This window comes from Podarcis vaucheri (assembly GCF_965113315.1).
Source record: "Podarcis vaucheri genome assembly, chromosome: 5".
Classification (NCBI taxonomy): domain Eukaryota; kingdom Metazoa; phylum Chordata; class Lepidosauria; order Squamata; family Lacertidae; genus Podarcis; species Podarcis vaucheri.
The window spans coordinates 73,243,454-73,268,716 of NC_138763.1; the positions used below are offsets into that span (position 1 = coordinate 73,243,454).

General features: G+C 44.9%; 1 protein-coding gene and 1 long non-coding RNA gene across 7 annotated transcripts in view; one reads left to right on the plus strand and one right to left on the minus strand.

Annotated features, from left to right (window-relative positions):
• Positions 1 to 2,455: 2,455 nt before the first annotated feature.
• The window catches only part of LOC309532166 (uncharacterized protein), a gene marked incomplete at its 5' end in the record, with an annotated part of 91,719 nt that continues 68,911 nt past the window's right edge, over positions 2,456 to 25,263 (minus strand). The window contains 3 exons of one of the 6 annotated variants that reach the window (XR_014219605.1): positions 2,456 to 2,506; positions 12,485 to 12,554; positions 23,055 to 23,182. Coding sequence is in view for 3 of the 6 variants with exons in the window: in XM_082222205.1 (XP_082078331.1) it covers positions 12,486 to 12,554; positions 22,407 to 23,438 (1,101 nt within the window). Of the gene's footprint in view, positions 2,507 to 5,808; positions 6,350 to 12,484; positions 12,555 to 22,406 lie in introns of those variants that run through there. The other 5 variants (XM_082222207.1, XM_082222205.1, XR_014219606.1 and 2 more) reach the window with 5 other exon arrangements.
• LOC309532213 lies at positions 2,515 to 23,168 on the plus strand. Its single transcript, XR_014219658.1, has 4 exons — positions 2,515 to 3,394; positions 3,757 to 5,161; positions 12,480 to 12,559; positions 23,076 to 23,168. It is a non-coding gene; the product is annotated as an uncharacterized lncRNA (long non-coding RNA).

Here is a 25,263-nt window from a genome sequence, read left to right on the forward strand (position 1 = left end):
AGACTGAATTATAGCAATTCCATCAGTTCAACATAAGAGTTGCCAGTTGAGGAGAAACCCAGCCCGCCTCAACTCTGCGCCTTTGACAGAGGTTTGATCTGCAAAGATCTGCAGGTGAAGCTTGTCGTGACGCCAAGCTAAATACCTGTAAATCAAATTTTTGATAAAGAAAAAAAGCCGCTGCAGAGATGGGTTCAATAGTTGGCAATCCCCAACTACACCGCAAGGCACAGTGCCAAGGACTGAGTGAACTTTCAGCTCTACTAACAGAAAACAATGAGCCACATCTTATCAATAGCTCCAAGGAGCGTGGGTTGTAGTGGAGAAGTCAAGGGGTGGTGAATCTCTTTCCCCCACTATTACAGAAGTTAAATGTTTTGCCACCTAAGTCTTCAAGCTATAAAGTACGTTATCCAGTCTTGAATTCACCTAAACTACGGCCAAACTAAGGATAACCATGAGTAAGCCCAAAAAGAGGCTTGACTTAACTAATCACGAATGAGCCAAAGTAGATAAATGCATTGTTGTGCACAGCCTTAAAAATAGCATCTACCGTGTGTGTGTGTGTGTTAATAATGATTATGATTTCACCAGTCAGCAGGCATGAAGGAGAAATTTAATGGCGAAACTGGATGCCTTCATCTGCCCCAGCTATAACATGTCTCTCCCATACTGGTCTCTACAGCTATGGCAGGCGCTGTAACACACTTTACCCTTGATGATGCCTTCTTCCATTGTTTCTTGAGACAGACAGATGCCAACACTATTAGCTCTGTTTACTGAGTTTTACTTGTAATGAAGTATTTTGTATTTTTTTGTATTTCTGATTGTAAGTTGTCATGAGACCATTTTTGATATATGGCAGTCATGATTTATCATCATCTGATAAAGTGACAACTCCTGCCTGTTCTTCCCCGGGGTCTTTCACTTCTCCTCCTCTGCCACCTTCATACAAGATGTTTACTACTTCAGCAAAAGGGAAGGCAAAAGAACCTTATAGTGGAAGGGCTGTAGCTCATCATTAGAGCTTTCTTGTAGAAAGACCCAAGTGTAATTGCTGGCATCTCCAGACAGGGCTGGGAAAATCCCCTCTCTGAAAATCCCCTGTTGGAAACCTTGGAGATCAGCTGCCATGGAGCTAGGCAGATTTTACAGTTGCTTCATGCATAGCTATAAATCTGAAAGTATAATTCTGTAATGTGGCTATGTAATTATGCTCTAGGGACGCGGTGGTGCTGTGGTCTAAACCACTGAGCCTTGGGCTTGCCGATTGGAAGGTCAGCGGTTCGAATCCCCGCGATGGGGTGAGCTCCCGTTGCTCGGTCCCAGCTCCTGCCAACCTAGCAGTTCGAAAGCACGTCAAAGTGCAAGTAGATAAATAGGTACCGTTTCCGTGTGCTGCTCTGGTTTCGCCAGAAGCGGCTTAGTCATGCTGGCCACATGACCCGGAAAAACTGTCTGCAGCCAAACGTCGGCTCCCTCGGCCAGTAAAGTAAGATGAGCGCCGCAACCCCAGAGTTGTTCATGACTGGACTTAACTGTCAGGGGTCCTTTACCTTTTTTAATTATGTTCTGGTTCATGCATCTATGTTGATAGTGTTTTTGAAACTGTATGCAAGATGCATGTGTAAGAGCCAATGTGGCATTGTGTTTAGAGGATCAGACTAGGACAGAGGAGCCCCAGGTACAAATCCTGCCAACCAGAAAATTCACAAGATACCTAGGCCTAATCTATCTCTCAGGGTTGTTGTGCTAATGATAAGATGTGGGGATAGGACACAACCACATATGCCAGCTTGAGCTGCTTGGAGGAAAGGGGATCATAAATAAATGTAATAAATAAAATAATTTAATACCAATAATACTGATACTGCTGCTAATAAAGTGCTTATGAATAGCACTTGATTCATAGGTGCCAGTCAAAGGAAAACCAAAACAGGTTTGCAGCCTCCTGCATTTTAAGATGAACTTTGTATTCTGACCACCTGATCACTCATATGAGACATTTTAATCTGTTCAGGTCAGGTTAAACTCAAGCTGTAAACAAAAGGTTAGTCATCCTTAATGCTAGGATTGTCATATCTTTCTCTTTTTTTGTACAGACCTTCATCTGGGGTTTGTAACTAGTTCTGAGCTGAATAATTTGGCCCCGACATGTTTATCTGATTTTAGGGAGGATTAAAAACACCTCCAAATATTGGATTAATATTTGTAGGGGGGTAGACTTTAAAGAATTTTCATTTCTTACCTTTAAAGACAAGGTGGCCAAGGGTTGCTTTTTGTTTCTGTTTTCATTATAAGGGGTATTCTGACGCAGGAACACAGCAAGGCTGCTATTATAAAATGAGAGAGAAAGAGAGAAAGAAAGAAAGAAAGAATACTCCAACCATCTCATGTGTGAAGGTAAAAAAAAAAACACTATAAAACTTTAACACATACACACACACACATGCCCCACATAAGTTTAAAAATATTCATCCAGCCATTGATGAGGGGGTAAATAGTCCTGTGAACGTAGGAGGGGAAAGAAAGATAATCAGCCTAGCTTGAAGTTTCTCTCTACCTCTGTCTTTCTTTCTTTCTGCCCCCACCCATGTCTTTCTTATTGCCTCTTCATGATGTTATTGGGGCAATTCTGCTTTCAAAACTGCATACACCTGCTAGCATTTTGGGGTGGTCATACAGCTTCATTTCTATTCAGTGCATATCCTGTAACTTCAGTGCGGAAATCACACAACTTTTTAGACCAGAAATGTTGTGTTTTATTTTTGTCCCATTTCTGTTGCGCTATAACCTCTCCAAATGGCAATAACATAGTAGCATTGGGGAAGCACTACAGAGCCAAATCCAATTTATTGTTCTCACCCAAAAGGCCTTCATGAAAATATGTGTCTTTGATTGCACAGGAGCAATTATTTTAAGATGATGCTGTCAAAGGCACTGTAGCAGGGGTGCGGGAAAGTGACCTTACTGATCAGTTTTCAGAGAAGCTTTTTTTGGGGGGGGGACTAGACTCTGTGAAGCATAGTACAAGTCCCTGTTCTCAGAATACTGTTTGCAGAAATGCAGTTGTGCTGGTTTTGGGGATATGTTACATTATAGTCAAGGAAGATGTGAACAAAGAAACCTTATTATGCTACAGAACTGCTTGCACTTTAACAGGGGCCTAAATCAGTACTCAACAGTAACATATTAACTAACAATAAAGACGGGCTTAATCCTTTACGTAAGATTAGGGCAAACTCAGATATGCCTTTTGCAGAGACGCTGTGACGTTTTGTTGCAGTTCCCGCTTGTGGAATCTTTAGAATTTTGCTGAGTGAATCTAGGCCTTTATCACCGTCCGTTTGTCATAGCTTGATCAATTGTGTCCTGTGGACAATATCTAATGAAGGTAAAGGTAAAGGGACCCCTGACCATTAGGTCCAGTCGTGACCAACTCTGGGGTTGTGGCACTCATCTCGCTTTATTGGCCGAGGGAGCCAGCGTACAGCTTCCGGGTCATGTGGCCAGCATGACTAAGCCGCTTCTGGTGAACCAGAGCAGCGCACGGAAATGCCGTTTACCTTCCCGCCGGAGCGGTACCTATTTATCTACTTGTACTTTGACATGCTTTCGAACTGCTAAGTTGGCAGGAGCAGGGACTGAGCAATGGGAGCTCACCCCGGCACGGGGATTCGAACCGCCGACCTTCTGAATGGCAAGTCCTAGGCTCTGTGGTTTAACCCACAGCGCCACCCGCGTCCCCTAATGAAGATAGCCAGATGCAAAAGGGGATAGGGCTCCTGTAGACTTAATACTTGTGTAGAAAAATGAATGGTCATGCAAGCTGCATCCGTTGGTTTCCCCCCGTTCTGTTAAACACAGTAAACGTTCACGAGCCCTTCTTTCTTTTGCATCTGGTGACCCTATTCAGGCGGCGGCCATATTATGCTAGCATGATGTGTGGTGGGCCCTTTTGGACTCAGAAGAGGGCAGAACGGGAACAGAATGGGGCATGGCTGGCTGGCTTATGCAAAGCATGGAGTTTCCCCCAGTCTGCGAATACAGTGGTACCTCTGGTTACGAATTTAATTAGTTCCGGAGGTCCATTCTTAACCTGGAACCATTCTTAACCTGAGGTACTACTTTAGCTAGTGGGGCCTCCCACTGCCACTGCGCCGCCGGCACACGATTTCTGTTTTCATCCTGAGGTAAAGTTCTTAACCCGAGGTACTACTTCTGGGTTAGCAGAGTCTGTAACCCAGTGTTTGTAACCTGAGGTACCATTGCACTTTATTTTCATGCTTGGGCAGCATAAGGAGTACTGCATTTGGATATTAAGATCACTCTTAGTGTATATGGTATCAGCAGCTCTTCAAAAGTACCCAGATTCTTTAAAGTTTATCAAGTTTCACGAGACTGCAAGTCTCTTTTGGAGTGTTGTGCAGTCTGTTTTCCTACCATATGCCACATAACAGGACCGAGGTTTTGTGATTTGGCCTCCGAGTTACAGGATTTTCTCAACTTTTCTTTTTTGAAGAAATTAGCATTTGGTCTGCAGGTGGCAAAATGTTTTTGGTTTTTTTCAAAATTCTGACACTGACACCTGCTTCTGCAGAAATAAAAACCGCCTTGCAGCAGACTTTTAGCCTTCCTGGGCTTCCTCAGCTGTCACTGGAAGAGCCACAAGCAAAGCTTGTAAACCATTTTTTATGGCCTTCTGTTTCAGTGGAACTGGAAAAAACATTGCTTTGTTTTTAAAAGAGTGCTTTGAAGTCAAAGATACCTGACAAGAAAATAACCTAAAAGAGAAATATATCCAGCCACAAACAATATCTTCAAATATAGATGTATCCAAGCCACTGAGAACTGTCCTACTGCTACTCTGGACTGTTGTGTGGTTTACAGGATCTGCTCCTAAACTATGGACTGAGGGCAAAGAATACGGTAACCTTGCTGAAGCTAGAGTGGTCTGGATCTGTCGATGCCTTGATGGGAGACTGATCTATGTCACCTTGAATTTTGTGATGTAAGAAAGGCAGAATATATACGTATTAAACAGATGTATAAATGTAGCTCACATTCTGTGTAATGATGTATGTTGTCCTCAGAAACTCAAGAGGAAGTTGATCAACTTTTTCTTAAGTATGCCTATTCACCATATAACACATCTTGCAACGTGATAAGAAAATTAAGATTGTCAGGTTTTCCCCCTGGTTTTTTTTTTTTTTTTAAGGAAGCAAAAACACCAGGCCTGCTAGTGTGCTTTTAAAAAAGGATCGATACTGTATGCAGCAGTCAGCTGCAGATAAAAGTTTTTCACGACCATGGAAAGAAATGTTTTCACTTGCTAATTGTTGCAGGTCAAAGTGCTATTGAAAAGTTGGATTGCTGCTTCTACTTTCACTTCTTCATTGTAATATGAACATATGGAGAAATACAAAGTGCATCTGGACTAACTACCGTTTCTGGTTGAGGTACCAGTTCTGTTCTTTTTGAAGCTACACTTACCAAGATATATATAAAAAAAGGAAATATAAAAATTAGCTTGGCCGATCTCCAACTGACATCGTCTTTCTGGATCAGATTCATATTGTTATATAGTTGGGGTACCCATGTCTGCTGGGCCTCCCCAAAGTTGATGGGCACTGCCATTCAAATGGTGTGTGTCATATGATTGATTATGCAGGGCTTACCTACCCCCCCCAATTTTATTCAAGTTGGCACGCCTGCTCTGGGCGTTCCTTCTGGCCAGTTTATGAAAGAAGGAGGAAGCCGTACCATAAAAGTGCAGAAATCCAGAAGGGCACTTAGCTGCCCAGATTTATTACACCGTCCTCATTTAAAGAGTCCAGAGAGCACGCCTTCCCCTTCAGTAGGAAAACTGCTGCTGCTGCTACTCCCAGCTAGAGAAGACAGAGGAGCTCCATTGGGTGACCTGTTTATTGAATATTCATTTTGATTTCATCCCATAGGTTCAGTGCAATCAGACCTGTTTTATGGAATCAATTCTAGGGTGAATGCAAGCACAGCAACAGACCCACTAAATCTTCCGTGTGTTCCTGTTATGCTCTCATGAGTTTGCAGCGTCAGATTTTAGTCACTGCATGCAAAATACATTGGGATGCACAATTTGGCAGTCTGCTGGGCCCTAGCATTGAAAGGCTGAGAGATATAACTTGGATGCCCTCCAGATTTTATGCATTATTCAGAGTGATGTTTCCCCCCCCTTCTGTCTTCAAGTGGTGCAGTTATTTTAAATCAGATAACAGTGTGCATGACAGCATGAAGTTCAGTGTTACACTGTTCTTGCTTTCATGGATTGGGCCCTATTGAAATGTTGTCCTGTGAGCCACCTTCAGGGTCACTGGTGGAAAGGCAGGGTAGAAATGTTTTAGGATCAAGGTAGACAGAACGTAGATCATGATCTACTGGTAGACTTCTGAATTACCTGCAGTGGGTTGGCAAGAGTTTCTAACTCCCAGTTGTTTAACAACAGCAAAAACAACGTTTTTACTAACTAAACTTGGCTGTTGCAATGATGAAAGCTAACCTGGAGTGGACTTCTATGTGAAAGGACTGTGAGCTTAGCTCAATTCAGTTCTGCTACTGAAAAGAAATTCTTAGGTTCAGAATATGCTCAGAACAGAGGCACCCCTGATCTTTAATTCTAACTGATTGTCTTTTGCACCTGCCTCAAGCTGGTGGGTGTCGGGGTTCTAGTAAAAAAGTAAAGCAGATCTGGCCATCTTTAAGTCTGCCCATCCTTTTAAAATGATAAAACAGGAAATACAAGTGCCAAACTCTTGCCCTTGGTCATTGGGTGGCACAGGCTTTGGTGCCTATGGAAGGTTGTAGGCATAATAAGATAATTCGTGGAGGTGGTGCAAGGAGACAACATTGTACCCAAGTGCCTGGGGGTATGTCTTAAGCGGTTTCAGATTTAATGGCTCACCACATGGTGGGGAAACTGTTTAGGGATGTGCACACATGTGTATGAACGCGAGAGAACTATGTGCAAGACCAGCCCTATCATTAGACATAGTGAGGCAGCTGCCCAAAGGCAGCAGATGCAGGCGACAGGTCTCCCCCTGCACCCTCTCTAAGCTACCCTTATTGCCCTCCAGCCTGGTGGATGCTGCCCCACTGTCATTCAGTAAGATTCAATTGAGAGTTCAGTTAGCTTCTGCATGTGAACAGGAGCAGGAGGTATTGTATTTGCCTCAGGCAGCAAAATAACTTGACCCATGCACTGATTTATTTGTGTGTGTGTTGCGTTGCGGTTGTGGTTTCCTTAAGTGTAAAGCTGAAGTGAAAGAGGAACAGAAAATGACTTGCAAATTATTTGCAGAACAAGTTAAGATGTGTACACGGAGCTAAACTGCAAAAGGAAGGTGCTGGAAAGTTAGGTCAAGGCAATGTCCCAGTTGAGGCAGCAACAGGCTTTTCATTGGGGGAAGAGCAGTGTCACTCCCTCCCCCCCCAGCACCTTGCACCTGCCACACACCAGAAGGTGACACCTGAGGCGGCTGCTCCCAGTGAAGGCTCATGTAGATGAATGATTCATGCCCCTTTTAAACTAAAATAGTTCTGGGAAATCCTTGAGTATGGGTCCCTCAGAAGGCCTCAAACCACTTTTCACCAGTGGGGAAGGAAGCTCATAAGTGAACTCTGTCACCATCTAGTTAAACCAGCTCTTAAATTTCCCCTAATTCATGGGTGCCGCATGTGCTGTTCTATTCTATCTCACACAGCCATCTAGGGATGAAAAAGAGATAACAACTCAGTTTAGGGCAATGAGATTTTGTGGGACCGAAGGCAGCTGTGATATCAGGCAAGAGGGGTAAATCCCAAGATACTTCACATGGGGGGGGGCAGTGTGCTTTTGCTATGCAGTTAATATTTCTGTTTCATATTTCAAGGAAGCCTGTGAATTTTCACATCTTTGGAGTGACTTCTTTGGGCATAGTTTGATGCATGAAAACTGTCAGGAGAATATTTCCTGTGTACACGTTTCATGGGTGCTTACTTTTTATTTTGCTCGTCCACAGCAACTGTGGTATAGTGGTTAGAGCATTGGACAGAGACCTGGGAGACCAGGGTTCAAAGTCATATAGCTCATGGGGCAGCCTTGCACCAGTTGCTGTCTCTCAGCCTAGCATACCTCACAGGCATGTTGCGAGGGAAAAATGCAGAGTGGGGAGCCACCTTGAGCTCTTTGAAGGAAAGGTGGGATACATAAATGTTGAAACAACAGCTACGGCTGTTTTCCTTTGTGTGTGTCTTGGTTAATGCCTAATGTAAATAATCACTGAAGGTCACAGTATTTGCTTTGGATTAGAAAAAAACCCACTATGCCATTTTTCCAATTGCAGGATTAGCTGCAGCAGTCTTTTGTGTGTTTCCTAAATTGCATGAGGATTTTTCTTAACAAATGGCAGTATACAAATTCACAATATCATGACAATAGATGAATCACATGGGTTACAATGCTCGTGTGAGTTAGGACTCATTTTACCCAACCCCCACATCCAGCATGGATGTGTATTTTCAGGTAGTGTGCATCAATGTTCTCGATTCTCGACCCTCTTCTTTCAGTTAGCATTTCCACATTCCACTATGGGTATGGATCCCCCCCTTTTTAGATACAGCTTTCCATAATAATAATATTATAATACTTATAATAATAATTATAATTTATTATTTATACCCACACATCTGGCTGAGTTTCCCCAGCCACTCTGGGTGGCCCCAAGCAGAATATTGAAAACATGATAAAAGATCAAACATTAAAAACTTCCCTAAACAGGGCTGCCTTCAGATGTCTTCTAAAAGTCAGATAATTGTTTATTTCCTTGACATCTGATGGGAGGGCGTTCCACAGAGTGGGTGCCACTACCAAGAAGGCCTTCTGTCTGGTTCCCTGTAACCTCACTTCTCGCAGTAGGAACTGCCAGAAGGCCCTCGGACCTCAGTGTCCAGGCTGAACGATGGGGGTGGAGATGCTCCTTCAAGTATACTGGGCAGAGGCTGTTTAGGGTTTTAAAATTTAGCATAAGGTTACCAGATGTTTCCGTTTCCCAGGGACAGTCCCCGGATTTACAAATCAGTCCCCATACAAAATCCATTGAAGTTGCAAAGTGTCCCTGGATTCATTGGAAAAAAATCTGGTAACTTTAGGTTAGCACCAACACTTTGAATTGTGCTCAGAAATGTCCAGTATATCAGACTTTCACAATGCAGTGCAAGAAAGATACAATTCACATGCATTTTCATTTGTACACACTCGGGCTGAAGTGCAAATCTATTCAGTTTTAAAATATCTTTTTGCATCAAAACTGGTTTGTGCAGGGGAATGCATGCATTAATTCATTGAAAGAAATGGGATGTGTCTAGATTGGGATTGACCTCATGTATACAAAGCTGAAAACAAACAAGCCCAGCACATTCAGAGTGTACTGAATGCACACTAAACCATAGAGCGTATGGTTATCTAGCGCTTGGACACTAAGATGAAGTTTCCTTGTCTATGTTTTCTACGTACAGGTCAGCAGAGGGAGCCAGAGCATAATACTTTATGTCATGATCTTGGGACCACGGCAAGGAACTCCATGACTCAGTTAGTGCTTATGCTGCCAGTACATAAGGCAGTGTCGTGCTAAGTAGCACCCTCCAGCAAAAAGACAAGATCCAACCCAATAGAAAGGACAACAATTAGCTATTAGGACTAAAGCCCCAAACAATTTTAAGACGTATTTATTTGCCATTGTTATCTGAGGCTTTGTAGCAGGAGTTGGGAAATGGCTCCAATTGTCAGGCTGGATCACTATTTACCCCATTCTTGGTGAGCCAAGTTTCAGTGGTGTAAATCACCTGACACCACAGTGACACCTGTTTTCCCCTCCTGAGTCTCAGGTAGGGGTGGTCAGCATTCCTTCCTCTGATCAACTAGCAACAGTGATTCAATGCCCTGGAATATGTGAGTTACCTGCTGGTGGACTCATCATCCTTCACAACTGTCTTGTTAATAACGTAATATCACTGTACTCCAGCCACTCAGTGAAGAAAACTATTGGATTTTGTTGGCTGCCTAAGGTAGCCAAGTGATTAGGAAGAAACAGCAACCCCACCCGTGCACTTGTGCTTCTAACTTCAGCTCTGTGTGGATAAATTAACAGGTGAAGCTTTTCATGCCATGGAAATAAGAATTATTGCCTGCTAACAACTGCATATCAATCCACTGCTAAAAGTACAACTGCAAAGCTCAGCTGAAAAGTTGGCAGCCCTGTGATGACCAGTGTTGGTCAAAGTTTCTTGGTCTCAAAAGTTGTCAATAAAAATCCTTTTATTTTTTTCTATAAATATTTATTAAAGTTTTCACAGTATTACATAATGAAAAAGAAAAAAGAAAAAAATAGGAAATAAAAAACAGTTAAAAATAATTCCATCTTTACATCACTTATCTTTCATTTACTTGTTTCCTGGACCTCCTCATACCTCCCTTTTTTGTATTCCAGTTCAATTTATTAGTTCAGCAATTCCTTTCCCTCCTTATTATCCTGATCTTTAATCTTAATATATTATAACATTAAATTTTTACCTATTAAAAATCCAATTTTTTCCATATTCTTTTAAACCATTACAGCTAGAAACCACTTAGCTTCAATAATAAAATAAAATCCTTTTAGGCTCAATGGTCTGCAACCCAATTGTTCCTTCCTTATTTCTCCAGTCCTGCCTGGGTTGCAACATCCAGAACCTAAAACAGAAGCTAAGTGAGTCACCTTTTGGAATTGATGGCTTTTCCCATTGCAGCACTACAGGGACTAGTGGTGTGTCCCAGTGGAAAGTCACATTTGTTTGTATTGCAGGTAAAGTAAATAATCCGTTCACAACTGTCTAAAATGGCCTGGCTCCAAAGAACTGCACAACAAGCTACCCAGGGGAAATTTGGACGTGTTTCTCAAGCAACAGCTCCCCAAGCCACAAGGTAAACTTCGCTTGTTTTGAAATGGAGGGGAGTTTCCTAAGCAGTTTGTGATGTAGCATAATGGTCTGCCATTCAAAGGGTCTGTGTGAATTCTACTGAGCATGCCCAATGCCTTGATTGCATCTAAAGTAGCTCTTTGGATCCTCGCCAATGAATTTCTCAGTTCATTCTTTGCAACTTAAGTATAGGTTTGCTTTTTAAAAAAAAAAAAAATTATATTAGATTTTAAAAGGAGATTCTGGTTCTCATTAAAGACTGTTTTGTTAATGGTTGTGCTGTAGGCAATGCACATCTCTTATTCATTTATTTAATGAATTAATAGGTCGTCGTTCAAAGTACACCAAGGAAGTGCACTAGGGGGAGCTGGCTTCAAGCAGCAGGCCCGTTGGCAGACCAATTCTGTGTTTACAAAGATCTCTGCAAAAGTGACTTCAAGGCTGATAACATCAACCCTGCCGTGTGGGAATCCCTAGCGGATTGTATCAGGTGTTGTATTGTGTCAAGTATAGTCAGGTATTGTATCCACAGCAATGACCAGAAGAGGAATGGCCTCTGGGAGAAGCACAGGGAGAAGGAAAAGCCATGGTGTATTTGCAGCAACACAACTCGATACCTTCATCTGCCACAGCTGCAATAATAAACCATGTCTCTGCCATATTGGTCTCTATAGCCACAGCAGGCGCTGTAACTCTCCAACTGTTTGACTTCAACTCCAATAGGTGCATTCCTTTATTGTCTCCTGAGGCAGGCGGAAGCCAACCACAACAAAAAAAAGTACACCATCTCCCTCTTGGTGGCTTACAACATTACAGTCATACCTCATGTTACGTTTGCTTCAGGTTACATGTTTTCAGGTTGCGGACCGCGGGAAACCTGGAAGTACTGGAACAGGTTTTGCCGCTCGCGCATGCGCAGAAGTGCTAAATTGTGCCTGCGCAGATGTGGCGCTTCAGCTTGCGAACGCTGCGGGTTGCAGACGTGCCTCCGTCACAGATTACGTCTGCAACCCGAGGTTCCACTGTATTATGATTATTACTTCATTCCACATAGAAACTGATCCCTATGAAACATCTCAAAGTGATATAACAATAAAGATATCAACAAATAACAACGAGAAGAAGCAATTCCATATGTAAAAACAAGTTCAAATCCAATGTAGACCGGGATAAATATCTGCACTTGTTTGAAAAAGACCACCTTCAACAGGCGCCAAAGAGAAATAGAGGCTGTGTCTGTCTGATATCCCACCGGACGGAGCTTCAAAAGACTAGTGCTGCCATGCTAAGGGCCCAGTTCCTACATCATATAGAACGGACCACCTGATGGTGTCTGTAGGGGCCCTCTCTTGTGGAGCACAGTGACTGGCTGGGTAGAAAAGGGCTGAGATGATTTTTAGGCATCCTGCCCTGAGCTGTATAAGGCTCTCACCAGCACCAGCTCCCAGAACTTAGCTTAGTAGCTAATTCAGTACAATTCTTTCAACAATGGTGTAACACGGTGGAGATAGCTTACCTCAGTGAACAGCCAAGCCGCTGCATTTTGCACCAGCTGCAGCTTCCGGGCCAAGCTCAGTGGGCAGCCCCTGCAGTTGAAACAGAAAAAAAGACAGTATATCATTTATATATTGCAATATGATATAAAAATAATATTAAAACCATACTAAAGATCAAACAATATGCTAACAGTAATAATAATAGCAGCAGTTAAGCATTTCACTTTTCCTTATCCAATTCCACCAGCCATCCATCTACGAAATCAGGCAACTGTATTGTCAAACAACACAGCTGGCCTGCGCTTGGAGGACGGCTATTAATCACTGCTCAAAAGCCCAGCAGGATTCCCTTTCAAGTTTTTTTTTTTTTGTGTGTGTGCAGCTTCTATTCATTTTTGAAACACAGTCGAGTCATAGAAGCACCATGAGGGATCTCAGGCATAACCTCACTTTGCCTTCGCACTCCCTTTTAAGCTGAATCAAGACCAGAAACCCCAAAGTGCCAGCCATTCACCCCACTGCATCTTCTGTGAGATGCAGTCTGCACATCCACTACTCTCTATTACTATTTGCTCCTTTTGAAGCAACCATACTTTCTGCTTCCAAACCGAAGAGGGATAAAATGATATAACTATTTACATATGAAGCTGTTTTCTGTTTCTTTATTTTACCTAAACAAAACAGAAGAAAGTTGTAAAGTGGAAATGTAAAGTAGTATATTCTGGACCCCCCCCCCCCCGTGGCTTTAAAAAGACAACCAGGTTAAGCAAATATCCAAATGCTCCCATATCAAAGGCATCAGAATATGCTTTGCCATTGATCTGCATGAGATAAATGGATTTATGGAGGTGGCCTTCCGCATAACAAAAAATACTTTTAAGGAAAAGTGGAACTGAGTTTTTAGGGATGCACGCTCATCTGCTTAATTGTTCGTTTTTGGCTGACTCGTTCTGTTTCTTTTACATATTTCCAGATGCTTGCCTAATGACTCTGTGGGGTTAATTGAAAAACCCGTCGGCACAAAATCAGGTGACGTTGCTGACACATCACCAGTTTGGACCAAAATGCAGATATTCAGAACTGCTGCGAGATAATTGGAATCAGATGTCTTTTCCCCTACCCTAAGCCTAAGGCATTTTGGTTGCTTTAGCAACTTATTCCCCTTGCTTCTCTTCTGATGTCATTCTTGGACTGCATTGCTTTGGAACGTAGTGGCAGTGGCTGCCAGGATACGGAGGTGTACGGTGGCTGGAAATATAGCCTGTGTGGAGACACACACAGCCACTGGGAGGCTGAGGGTGCAATCCTGCCAGCTAGTCATAACTTCATTGAAAGCAGTGGAGTGCAATTGGGGTTATGACTGATGCTGGATTGGATCCTGTCTGTCTAAGACCAGAGATGGATGTTGGTTTGGTGTTTTTCAGAGTTGAAGGTGGCATGGTATAGCTATACCACTATGATAGAACCAGACCGCCATTTCTCATGCTGTACATACTTTGTCATGGACTGGCTGGGTGCAGAGAAGTGCTGGGAGGCACCAGCTGGGGGAACCCCCAGGGGAAGAAGGCTCAGAGTCAGGGGACTGGTGGTGTGACAACGATGCGTGGTCAGAGGGAGAAAAGGGAGAAGGAGAGGAAGATGTGTCGGGAGCTGAAGAGGCAACAGGGTTTAGTGAGCAGAAAGAGGCTGTGGCAGAGGGCAGTTCAGATTCAGAGACAGGAGAGTAGGAGGGCCAAGAGACAGAGATACGGCAGGCTGCTGAAGAATCCAGGGAATCTCATCCTCCTGCTGCAATCTCAGGTCTCTTAGAACACAGAGAAAAATGAAGAGGGCAAAGCAATGAGAGAGAAAACAATGGAACCTTAGGTTGCTGGGGAAGGAACTGCGGAAGGAGCCATAGAGAGCAGTGGGAAGGCCTTCGGTCCTTGCGACTGCCTCATGGGGGCAAGACCTACCCTGGGAACGTTTGTTGCGACCACTAGGACTGAGCTGTTTTGTTTCTTTGAATAAAGAGTTCAGTGACATCTGGCACTTTATTGTTTTATTGCTGACCTATGCCTGACTCCAGCTCCTGGCATATTTTCTCCTTCTCTTTCCTGTGCTACTATTATTTCTGGTCAAATAGGATGAGGAGGCTTTTGTGGTGCATCAAAACCTTGCAGCACTTGTTGGACCAAAGGCAATAGTGGGACAAAATAAACCAATGTGTACACATTGCTATGGGCACTGATGTCTTGATCACGCCAACTCTCTTAAAAAGCATTGCCTGTTTCTTGAGAGGCTGGATTTTAACTGTTCTATGAAGGCAAAGATATCGCTACATTTGAGTCCTTTGTCACCGTGAGCAGCAACCATATACAGTGGTACCTTGGTACTCGAACGGCTTGGCTCCCGAACAAATCGGCTCCCGAATGCCGCAAACCCGGAAGTAAGTGTTCTGGTTTGCGAATGTTTTTCGGAAGCCGAATGTCCAACACAGCTTCTGAATGAGTGAAGGAAGCTCCTGCAGCCAATCGGAAGCCGCGCCTTGGTTTTTGAATGGTTTTGGGAGTCGAGAACCAAGGTTCCACTGTAATCATCTCAGGACAGATGCCTATTTTCATTTGCAGGGTGCGTATGATGAGAGTCTCGTGGTGTCCACACTGCACAATTATCATGCCATCTTTCCTTATATTTAGGTATTGTTGGACTACACCTCCCATCTTCTCTGATCATTGGCCATGCTGGGTATGGCTGATGGGAGTTGGAGTCCAACACCACCTGGAGGACTGACATGCTGGCAACGTAGGTTGACTTGGCATTTGGCTCCTGAGATTGCTTTGCCATGTGTCCCGCTCACAACCTGCATTTGCTGCACCACTTTTAAAGCTGTCTGCCAGCAGCTGGGTTGCAGAGCAATGATGCGGGAAGTGCGGGAAGAGTTCCAAGCCGGCACATGGCAAAGCAATCATATAACTGCTTGACTGCATGCTGAACCTAGCGCAGCTAAATTCAATCCACATTCCTCATGGGCCGATCTGGTTGTTCGAGTTGGCCCTAACACTGATTGATAATAAAATGGGGAAGGGGAGTTAAGAAATGTTGTGCTTCCAATCCATTCAACGGGAGGAAACTGTTCTTATTGTGTGTGAAAGTACTGAATTTTACAAAAGTGCTGTGAAACTAACTGAAAACTGAGATGCCTGCAAAGTATTTATGCCTGTTTGCATGACAAAGGACTGGTCTCTCAATTTCCTTTTTACATGGGGAGAAAACCACTAAGAACCGTGCTGTCTTGAAGGAGAGCAAGAATGACTTAGTCCTTCTCCAGCAACCTTGATATATTTATTGCTCCAGCTCTTCATGTTGAGGAGAATATTCCCCATAGGTAAAGCAGTTCTCAAATAACACATGCGGCCAATTACAAAACGTCTTGCCTCTGCATTCACTCCCAACATTGCTGTGACTTTTAATTATATTGTTATAAGGTTCTCGCTTAACCGCAACATGTAGGGCACACATTTTCTCGTAACACAGGAAACGATAAGCTTTAAATGTGTCTAGAAATCACACACGGGTCCCAGTGGAATGTGAGCAACCGACAATACCATTATATTTTCACATGTGTATTACGCGTTCTCTACTGCAAAACTATATGCATGGGGAACTGAGAACAGGACTCTCGCTGGCGTTGTCATCTCTTCATCTGGCAAATCATGAGCAGGCCAGCCATTCTGGCCAAAGCATCCATGGTGGTGTGTGAGAAGTTGGGTTGCCATATGTCCTCTTTTCCCAGGACATGCCCTCTTTTTTTAGGGGTAAATAAAATGAGAGTTGTCACAGCGGTGTGTAGTTAAAAGTAGAAGTTGGCAAATGTGTCTTCTTTTTCGCTCTTCAAAATATGGCCACTGAGAAGTAGCTTGCTGATGAACAGCACTGAGGTCGATGTACATTTTTATGCAGAGGGGGTAGTAGAGCCTAGTAGCTAAAATAGTAAGCTGTGAAGGAAGAACGCCCCGATTCAGATTTCACCCCTGACATGAATTCACTGCTTTGGGAAGGCAAAGAGGACAGTTTCACCCCCATTCACATGTTTAAATCTTGCTATCTGTCAGGCTTCAGGGAATCCTATCCCCCTCATGGTGGCAGCAAAGAAGCAGATAAAAAAAGAAGAATTCTTACCAATTAGTTTATTCAATATTCACAGAGAGAGACGAAGGAATGCAATTTCTCTTAGATAATGGCGTTGCTCCGAATAAAGTCCCACCCCCTCAGTCTCTCCTATTCTACGTCACCCTGCGCCGGCTGACCTATGCTTTCTGCCTCTGAGCTTTCTGTTCTACTACAGTGGTACCTCTGGTTGTGAACGGGATCCATTCTGGAGTCCCTTTTGCAACATGAGCAGAACGCAACCTGCGTCTGCACGTGTTGCGATTCTCTGCGTCTGCGCATGCGTGTGACTTCATTTTGCGCATCTGTGCATGCGTGAGTGGCGAAACCCGGAAGTAACCCTTTCCAGTACTTCCGGATCACTGTGGGACGCAACCTGAAAAAATGTATCATGAAGCAAACGCAACACGAGGTATGACTGTACTCTCAATGCATGCCTGGTCCTGGGAGAGCAGGGGCGTGTGTGTGAGTCAGGAATGCTATCCAGAGACACTGAGTCTGTAAGCTGTGTCTCCCCTGATGCTTCTTCTTCCTGGTGCTCTCCCAATATTTCCCAGCTTCTCCCCTCTGCAGCCTCTGAACTGTGACCTTCTGCAAACCGCTGTCCTAAATCTATACTGTCCTCCTCTTCTTGGAAAGGTGCAGGAAGCGGGGGGCAGTTCCCACCATTCCTCCTCAGTTCGGTCTCTGACACTATCATTCTTGAGGAGCACAGTTTGCTTGTGCTCTTTGGGAAAGGGACATAGCTGAGTGGTAGAACACATGCATTGCACATATAACAACTCCTCACCCCCCTGAACTCCTAGAGAGCCACTGTCACTTAAGAGCATACAAGAGTGGGCTAGAAAGAATACTGAAGAGGAAGCTGTGGAAGCCAGCTTTTGAAGAGTCCATCTCTCCTGACCCCTGACTATTGGCCACATTTGATGGGGCTGATGGGAATTGGAATCCAAAAACTTTTGGAGGGCCACAGGTAGTGGCGGAGCTTCATGCTCCAGCACCAGGGGGCGGAGAACAGGTGGGGCGGGGCTGGCATGTATCCTGGGGGCGTGGCATGCCGCCTGCGGAGTTGTGGCACCTAGCGCGGGCAGGGAGGCAGCCGCAATGGCACCCCACCGGGATTGTGCTGCCAGGGGTGGTGCGCTCCCCCCGCACTCCTCTTCCTCTTCCAGTGGCCACAGGTTTCCCGTCCCTGAGACAGGGCAATGTTGAGACTCAGTGTAAGACAGCTTCTTTGTTCAGCACATCTATTTCCCTTGCAGGTTAATATGCCTTTTGGATATTTTTTTGAACTGAAGGGGACAAATAGAGGTTTACCACCACTCTCAGAGGGGAAAATGGTATTTATTATTCATTATCTATTTAAATTAACCCATTTGCTAGCACCTCGGTCATGTCACACAAAGAAAAATTATACTGAGCACAATTCCAGCAAATATAAATGTGGCACAACTTCAATGTACGTACACGCATTGTTAATTATATGCCCATTTCATTACCTGGATGCGCATGTAGAGTTTAACATTGATTTTAAACAAAATTGAGCTTTCCAATAAAATTTGCGTAATTTAAAGCAACGAATGCAACACATTTTGCAAATCCCACAAAGAGAACACAGTGCAAGGAGGGTGTGGAGAGAAGAAAAACAACAAAGGAATGCAGGGGAAAGGATATGATAGGAGGCTCGGAGCTAAAGATGCCTTCTCCAGTACAAAACAGGTGAGCCTGCTGACATCAGGATCTAGAGAGCCCTTTGTAAGAGTGGAAGGCACCTTCACACACGCAGGTGGGATACCTCTGATTTCTGACAGTCCCTCTCCAGCTGCAATCCCTTTCCCCCGCCTCAAGCCATTCCTTCCCTCTGCCCATCAGAAGTTGGCAGCAAAGAGGCAGAAGAGGCCTGGTGCCCGAGCAGAAGGCTGCTTGCATTCCCCACCTTGCTCAACACTTTTGAACATCTTGCATTAGATATATGGTGAACCATTGTTAACGTGGAAATATTGTTTTTTTAAAAAGCATGCGTAATCTGTGTCCATTTGTTTCGGTACGCTAGTTTCAACGACAATGGTGGAAAACCATTAATTAATGAGCTAAGCGGTAATCAAAAGCCATCGTAATTAGTTCACACCATTTCACTATGGCTGTTTTAGAAACACAAGATTATGCCAGAAAATATTAAGTACCTTAAGGATATAATCATATTTGTTGGGGTGATTTAGAGAAACAAAATACCACTCTCCAACTGGAAATATCCAGCTGCTTCTGCTAATATGATTCTGCCTTGAATCTAACAATATGAAGCTCAGAGGGAGCCATAAAACCTCCAAACATGATGTGGAATACTGTTTTCTATGCATAAAAACACCACAGCCTTAGGGGAATTTTTTTTCATGTCTTTCCAAAGCTAGATGTGAGTTCTGTATCCTCCATTTGGAAGCCCAGCAACTCCCCTTTCCAAGGGCTTGACATGTTTCCAGTTCCAGCTCCCAGTACTTGCAGACCTTTTTTCGCATGACAAGGAAAGGAGTCATGGGCTCATAACTTAATCTCGTGTGCTCTGAGCCCAGAGCTGCCAGGAATATAAGCAAAAGCATTTCTGCAATGAAGGCTTATGCTTTAAAATCAGAGTTTGCTCAAGACTTTCAATGTGAGGACTACACCTAAGTAAAAGGAACCAGTGATCAGAAGATGGCACGATCTTCTTAGCTCAGGAGATTTCATCACCCCTCTTTATGCTACTTCTTAACTGTGCTTCTGGTAAGAACTTAGAAGGGTGACACAACGAGCAAGCAAAATCAGCTTGAACAAATCACTTTTTGGGTATGACACAAACATGTTACCGCCATGCAGATGTCAAGGAAATAAACAACTATTTGACAAGATACAGCAATATAAAACAATTTCAAGGAACAAGGCACAAAACCATAGCACCAACAATAAACATTTGGGGTCCTGCACATCACCTGCAAACCCGCAACTTACTCAAAATGTACACAATTCTTCTTTTGTGTGACACGACAGCCATAACTCATTTGCATCCTTTTAAATTCATGTTGCACAGAGGGCATTGTGTGACTGTGGTAGCATGCAACAACCAATTCCATTTTCTCAAGAACTCAAAGAAGAAGAAGAAAATCCCTCACAGAGGTGCAGCAACCTCAGAAGTCACATTACACCTATGGTTCCATCAGTCTGGCAGGCTCCTGTGGTTGCGAGCCAGGAACCAATTTAAAATTGATGCTAGGGCGAGAAATTGAATTTGTTGACCTCTTGCTAAACCAGCGGGGGATTACTATTATTCCCATATCTGAGCCTGTGCTATGCTGTTAAAAACAAAACAAAAAAACCACTGTTTCAAGCCTGTGGCAAAGGGTGAGGCTTGAGGGATGGATGACAAAAAAGCTGCCAAAGGCAGATGATTGGAAAATACGGAAAGACTGAGTAGTTCAAATCCATGGCTCATCTACTAGAGCCTGATTACTTTGGAAATACCATTTTCAGACAGAGCCATTTTGGTGCTTAAAGGATAGTTCAAAAAATCTGCAACTGGGGATATCATGCAGTCCAGACACATTTATCTAGGGATGCATTGGTGCAGATACACATATGTGTGAGTAGTAACTGTTTAGCACATAGTATTTATAATTCATTAAATTTAAAGCATTTTCCACGGATGTTTCAACAACAACAACAACAAAGCTCCCAGAGTGTCCTAAAGTGCCACCAGGTTTGCAATCTAAAAAAAGATGCCAGATAAGGAACAAGGGATGGGGAGGGCAGAGGAAAACAAGCAAACTTGGGTACATGTTCTTAAACAAGGCAGTGGAGGCTTAGGATCAGAGTTTTCCTTCTCCGAGATGGGCTACCTTCCCAGGTTGACAAGCACCATCTGCCCTCACTTTCTTCTACAAGCAAGTGCAATCCACCAGAGTCTGTCTTCACATGCAGGGGAAGTCCCTAACTCAGAAAGGGTTTGAGACCCATTAGCTACCCTCACCTGGTTTAGCCAGCCATATGAAGCCATTCCGGGTGTGTGACCACTGTTGCATGCTGATTGCTTTTAGGAGATGCAGATGAGAGCTGAGCACAGGATGGGGACCAAAGGTGGACAAACTACCCCTAGCAGGAATGTGATGTGTCCCGCACTAAGGTTACAACCCCTCCCCAACTACTAGGTCTATACTGTACATGTAGAACAGCTCCCTCCCAACAGAAGCCCCATCTTCCTTTGCCACATAAATTGCTGCTTTGGCAAGTAGAGGACTTTTTAAAAGGAAAACAAATTGAAAGTCCTGCTGTGTACACACAAGCCCTCATGCATCTGTAAATGGATGCTTGGTCCCTAGGGTGAAGAAGGTGAAAGATGATCAGGGAAGCCTTTGCAAAGGCAACAGTGGAAGGTGGATCAGTTTTCTTAATGCATGAAGGCAAAGCCAATGAAAGATTGGGATTAGTAGAGGAAGGAATACTGGGTAAGTATAGGATGTAATGCATATGGGCAAAGTTAGGCTCCTTGCCCTGAAGAATCACCACAAGAAAGCTGCTTTAGTCACTTCCAGAAAATGCAAGGCAAGATGTAGCCAGAAATAACCACGGTGGAATGAGCGTGCAGGGCAGGGGGTGCCAAGCTTTTGGGGCCTGTGGACATATCTACACACACACACACTGCATCCAAGAACACACCACTATTGTAGTGGTTCTTCTAAGCTCAATTTCAACATGGGTAGGGGAGAGATTCTGGGGTCCCAGGGAAGGCATTTGCAGGTACCTATGTGGCTGGTGGGCCCCATGTTGGTGACTCCTGAGTAGAGGGATGCATCCTGTTAAACTTCCTCATAGCACACACACATCAAACCTGCTTCCTGTGGATTGTACACAGAAGCTGTGTAAGAAACACTGTAAAACTGCAGATTGGGGTAAAGACACTTTGGGCCCCAAGTGTCTTTTGTGATGGTAGGTTGACAGTTAGGAGGTGACATGCCATTAGGTGTGGCAGCCAGTGGTGGGTGGTGCAAGAGTTTATATTTTAACACGACCTGCCACATAGCTTTTTCACTGTGTGTATGCACCTTAGGAAACTGGGTGGCTGTGGCTAATCAATGCATGGGAGGAAGACCATAGCTCAATGGTAGAGCATCTCCATGCATAACGTCTCTGGGGCAATCCCTTGCCTTGATATGCCTGCTTCCTACGAACACCAGCCACGATGTGCTGTATGAGAAGTAAAGACTATGTAGAAGACCATCACGCACAGCAAACCCAGCATGGTACAACTGTTTTCAGGGCGGGTGGGGATGCTCTCAAGTTTACGACAACTCACACAAAAGCAAATTTTGTGCGAGTGCTGCTTTAGCCCTGGCTGCTGGTATTTCTGCCGTAAAAAAGGCTTCCTGTTCATAGTTCCATGGAAGTGCCTCTCATTTGAAAGGTGGCCGTCTGGGGATGCCTTTCGCACATCTTTGGCCATATTTGGCCACTGCATTTGGCATCGCTTTTTGCAAGCATTTCCCGACATCTGAGCACTAGTGCATGCTTCCGGCTCCAGTCCCAGCTCTCACTCAACCTGTGGACTCCTGACGGTATCATTAAAGGGCTTCTTGTGCTCCAGGCGGCGTCCATCCCTACACCAGAGGCTTGCAAGTGAAGGGCCGAACCCTGACACTACGTACTACAAGCCTGCCGAGCTCCTTTCCCTGAATCACACCCTTCCCGGCAAGGTCTGCTGTCAATCATTCCCCGCCACCCCACGCCTGGAGGTGCACTTTTGGACAGCGGCGGCCCACAGATACACACCCACAACTCACAGGCAGGATGAAAGTGGCGCCTTTTCTCTCCGGCTCCGCGCAAAAACCCAGCAACCCCAAAGCACCCCTCGTGCAGCGCGGCTCCTCGCTCCCGCCAGCAGCACGCAAGCGCCCCAGCAACGTAGCCGCATATTTTGTCGGCGAGGGTCTTGGACAAAGCCAACAGAAGGGTCCTTGTTAGCCGGCTACTCCCTGGAGAGGGAGGGTGGGAAGGGAGAGCGCGCGCAAGAAGGAGCGAAGTGGGGAGGGGGCGGCGGCAGCGGCGGCGGGGTGGAGCTGGGCTCTCTCTCTCTCCCGCTGCCTGTCTCCCCCTCCGCCTGCAAAAGCTGAGGGAGCGAGGGCGGGAGCAGCCGGAGCCGGGAGGGGATGCAGCGACTTTGCGAACACTTTGCAACTCTCCCTCGCCGGAGGCAGCGCTTCTCCCCGGCCTCGCCGCGGGCTCCCCCTGAAGCGCACGTCGCGGCCGGGCCGCTGGGGAAGCGCTCCAGGAACCCCGGCCAAGGAAAGGAGCGCGCGTCTTCTGAAGGGAAGCCGGAGAGAGGCGGAGAAGGAGAAGGAGGAGGAGGGACTCCTTTCCTCGTCCCCAGGGCGCGCCCTCCCGCCTGACCTCGCGCACCCCGCGCCTCAGAGGGGGAACCTTTCCAGCAGCTTTCCTCAGCAAAAGACGGCGAGCCGGAGTGGATGGTCCCCAGGCTGCTGCTGCTCCTGCCGTCGGCTGCCTCGAAGTCCCTTTCGGGACAAAGGCTTCCCGGAGCCGGCCCTTCCTTGGAAAGAGGCTGCGAGGATCCCGCGTCCGGTAAGGAGGAGAAGGAGGAGGCGGCGAGACATCTCGCGCCCGAGCCGCGCCTCCCGCGCGCTGCCACGCGGGGCTTCCCCGGCCGGCTGCGCCCTTGTCTTCTCTCTGCCGCTTTTCACGCTCTTTTGTTTCTCGGTGGCGGACGAGTCCTTTTGTGCTGTGCGCTGATGGGTTTCTAGCTTCTCGGATGTGTCGGGAGGGAATGAGCCAAGCCTGATGGCGCATCCTGATGGTGGGAAAGCAGGACAAGGGGCTTTCCTTCCTTTAAAGAGAGAGAGATACCCCCAAATTCCCAAGCGGCTCGCGAAGTTTTGTAGGAAGAGATAGCAGCAGGCTTTTGTTTTCCTATGGTTCCTAAGTTGGATTTATTTGATTATAGGGCTCGATGGGTAGAGAGCAAAGCACCTTTAAAGTTGCATTGTTTCGGTGATAGAAATACGCGTGTTTTAAATCTCTGGCGCTGAATGAAACCCATAGGACTTGGACGGGCTTAACTTTTGGATTGTGCCCGTAGATGTTATTTTTGACACAACCTGTTGTATTGCTGAAGCAGAAAATGGTCCATATTGGCGCTTGAAACACAGAAGAAGGGAGACTTTACCTGAAGTTGTTAGGTTTTTTTTTGGGGGGGGTCGTGTCACATATTGGTGTAAGGTGCAAGTTGTGGGCTTTTGAATTGTACAAGGCTCTTCTTAACCAGAAGGTTGTGGTGCTGAATGGGAGTTTTCAGACAAGCAACTTGAGCGCTGTGTTTCAGAGATTAGTTGCTGGTCCGAACAAAAGTATGTTTCTCGAGGCCTCATCAGACAAAACGAAGGGCATAGTTCACCAGGAGTTTATTCTGCATCAGCCCCATTGAAATGAATGTCAGCTTTGTAAGGGTGCTCCCATTCCATCATCATCATCAATTAAATTTGTATACCGCCTTATACCCACAGGTCTCAGGGCAGTCAATAGGGATGGTATCAAATGTTTTCTAAACAAAGGCTAGTTCTATGTAGCAATAACTCATATGGAGTTTATAATGTATGATAAATGTACACACTTTCATATCACCATGTGTACATCTGGCAAAATAGATATGTATTGGAGTTCACACCATTTCTGCATGTAAGTAGCTATTGTCCAGAGAATTTGTTACACGTGAAATGGTCCTCTCTTGCATTATATTTCCTGTCCTTTGGGAATAACAAAATGACTATGGTGCCTGCTTTACTGATGGGGAACTGAAACCATTGGCAATCAGTGCAAACATTCAGAAAAGGTATTGTGGTATAGTCCTTCCATGACATCAATACATAATACCGGGGGCACGTGGTATAGTCCTTCCATCACATTACCACTAAATAATACTGGAGATGTATTCCCCTGCAGCAGAAACTTCCTGAGCGTTAAGGACAATCATGTTAAAGAGAGAACGTTGGCATACAATTTTCTTCCTCAAATCATTGCTTTCTGTTTGTATAAAGTTATTGACATGGAGAAGCATTTAAACATGACAGCCCCACACCTGTTTTCTAAAGTGGTGCAGTCACTGGGGGGGATGGGGATGGGAACAGTCTCACATGCGTTTTATTTCTGGGCAGGGAGTTAACCAAGTTCTCAGAGGTGAAAGTGCGCAGGTTCATCGTTCTGCCCACCAAACTTGCAAGGTACCTAAACTGCTGTGTGGACTGCAGGGGAGTTATTGTGGTGCATGAATGCCATCTGTCTTGTGGGTTATGATGCACTGATCTGAAAAGCAAATGGGAAGTATCTACGGAGATTACCAGAATCATATCATAAGAGTAAAATGGTATCCGTTGCCAGAATTTCCAAGAACAAGACCTTTTGTTGCCCTTTTTTTACTCTGAAGTGATACCCGACCCCACAGACCTTCTGCATTTAAGACATAATCCAATATGTTTGGCAGAAGGATGAAATCGCAAGAGATGATGAAAAAAATAATCAGAGAAATCCAAGTAGAACAGATCAGGTCTGTGTAAATTCTGCACTTAAATCAGAATCCTGCATCAATGTAACCCAAATTTCTTAGCAAAAAATTAATCCT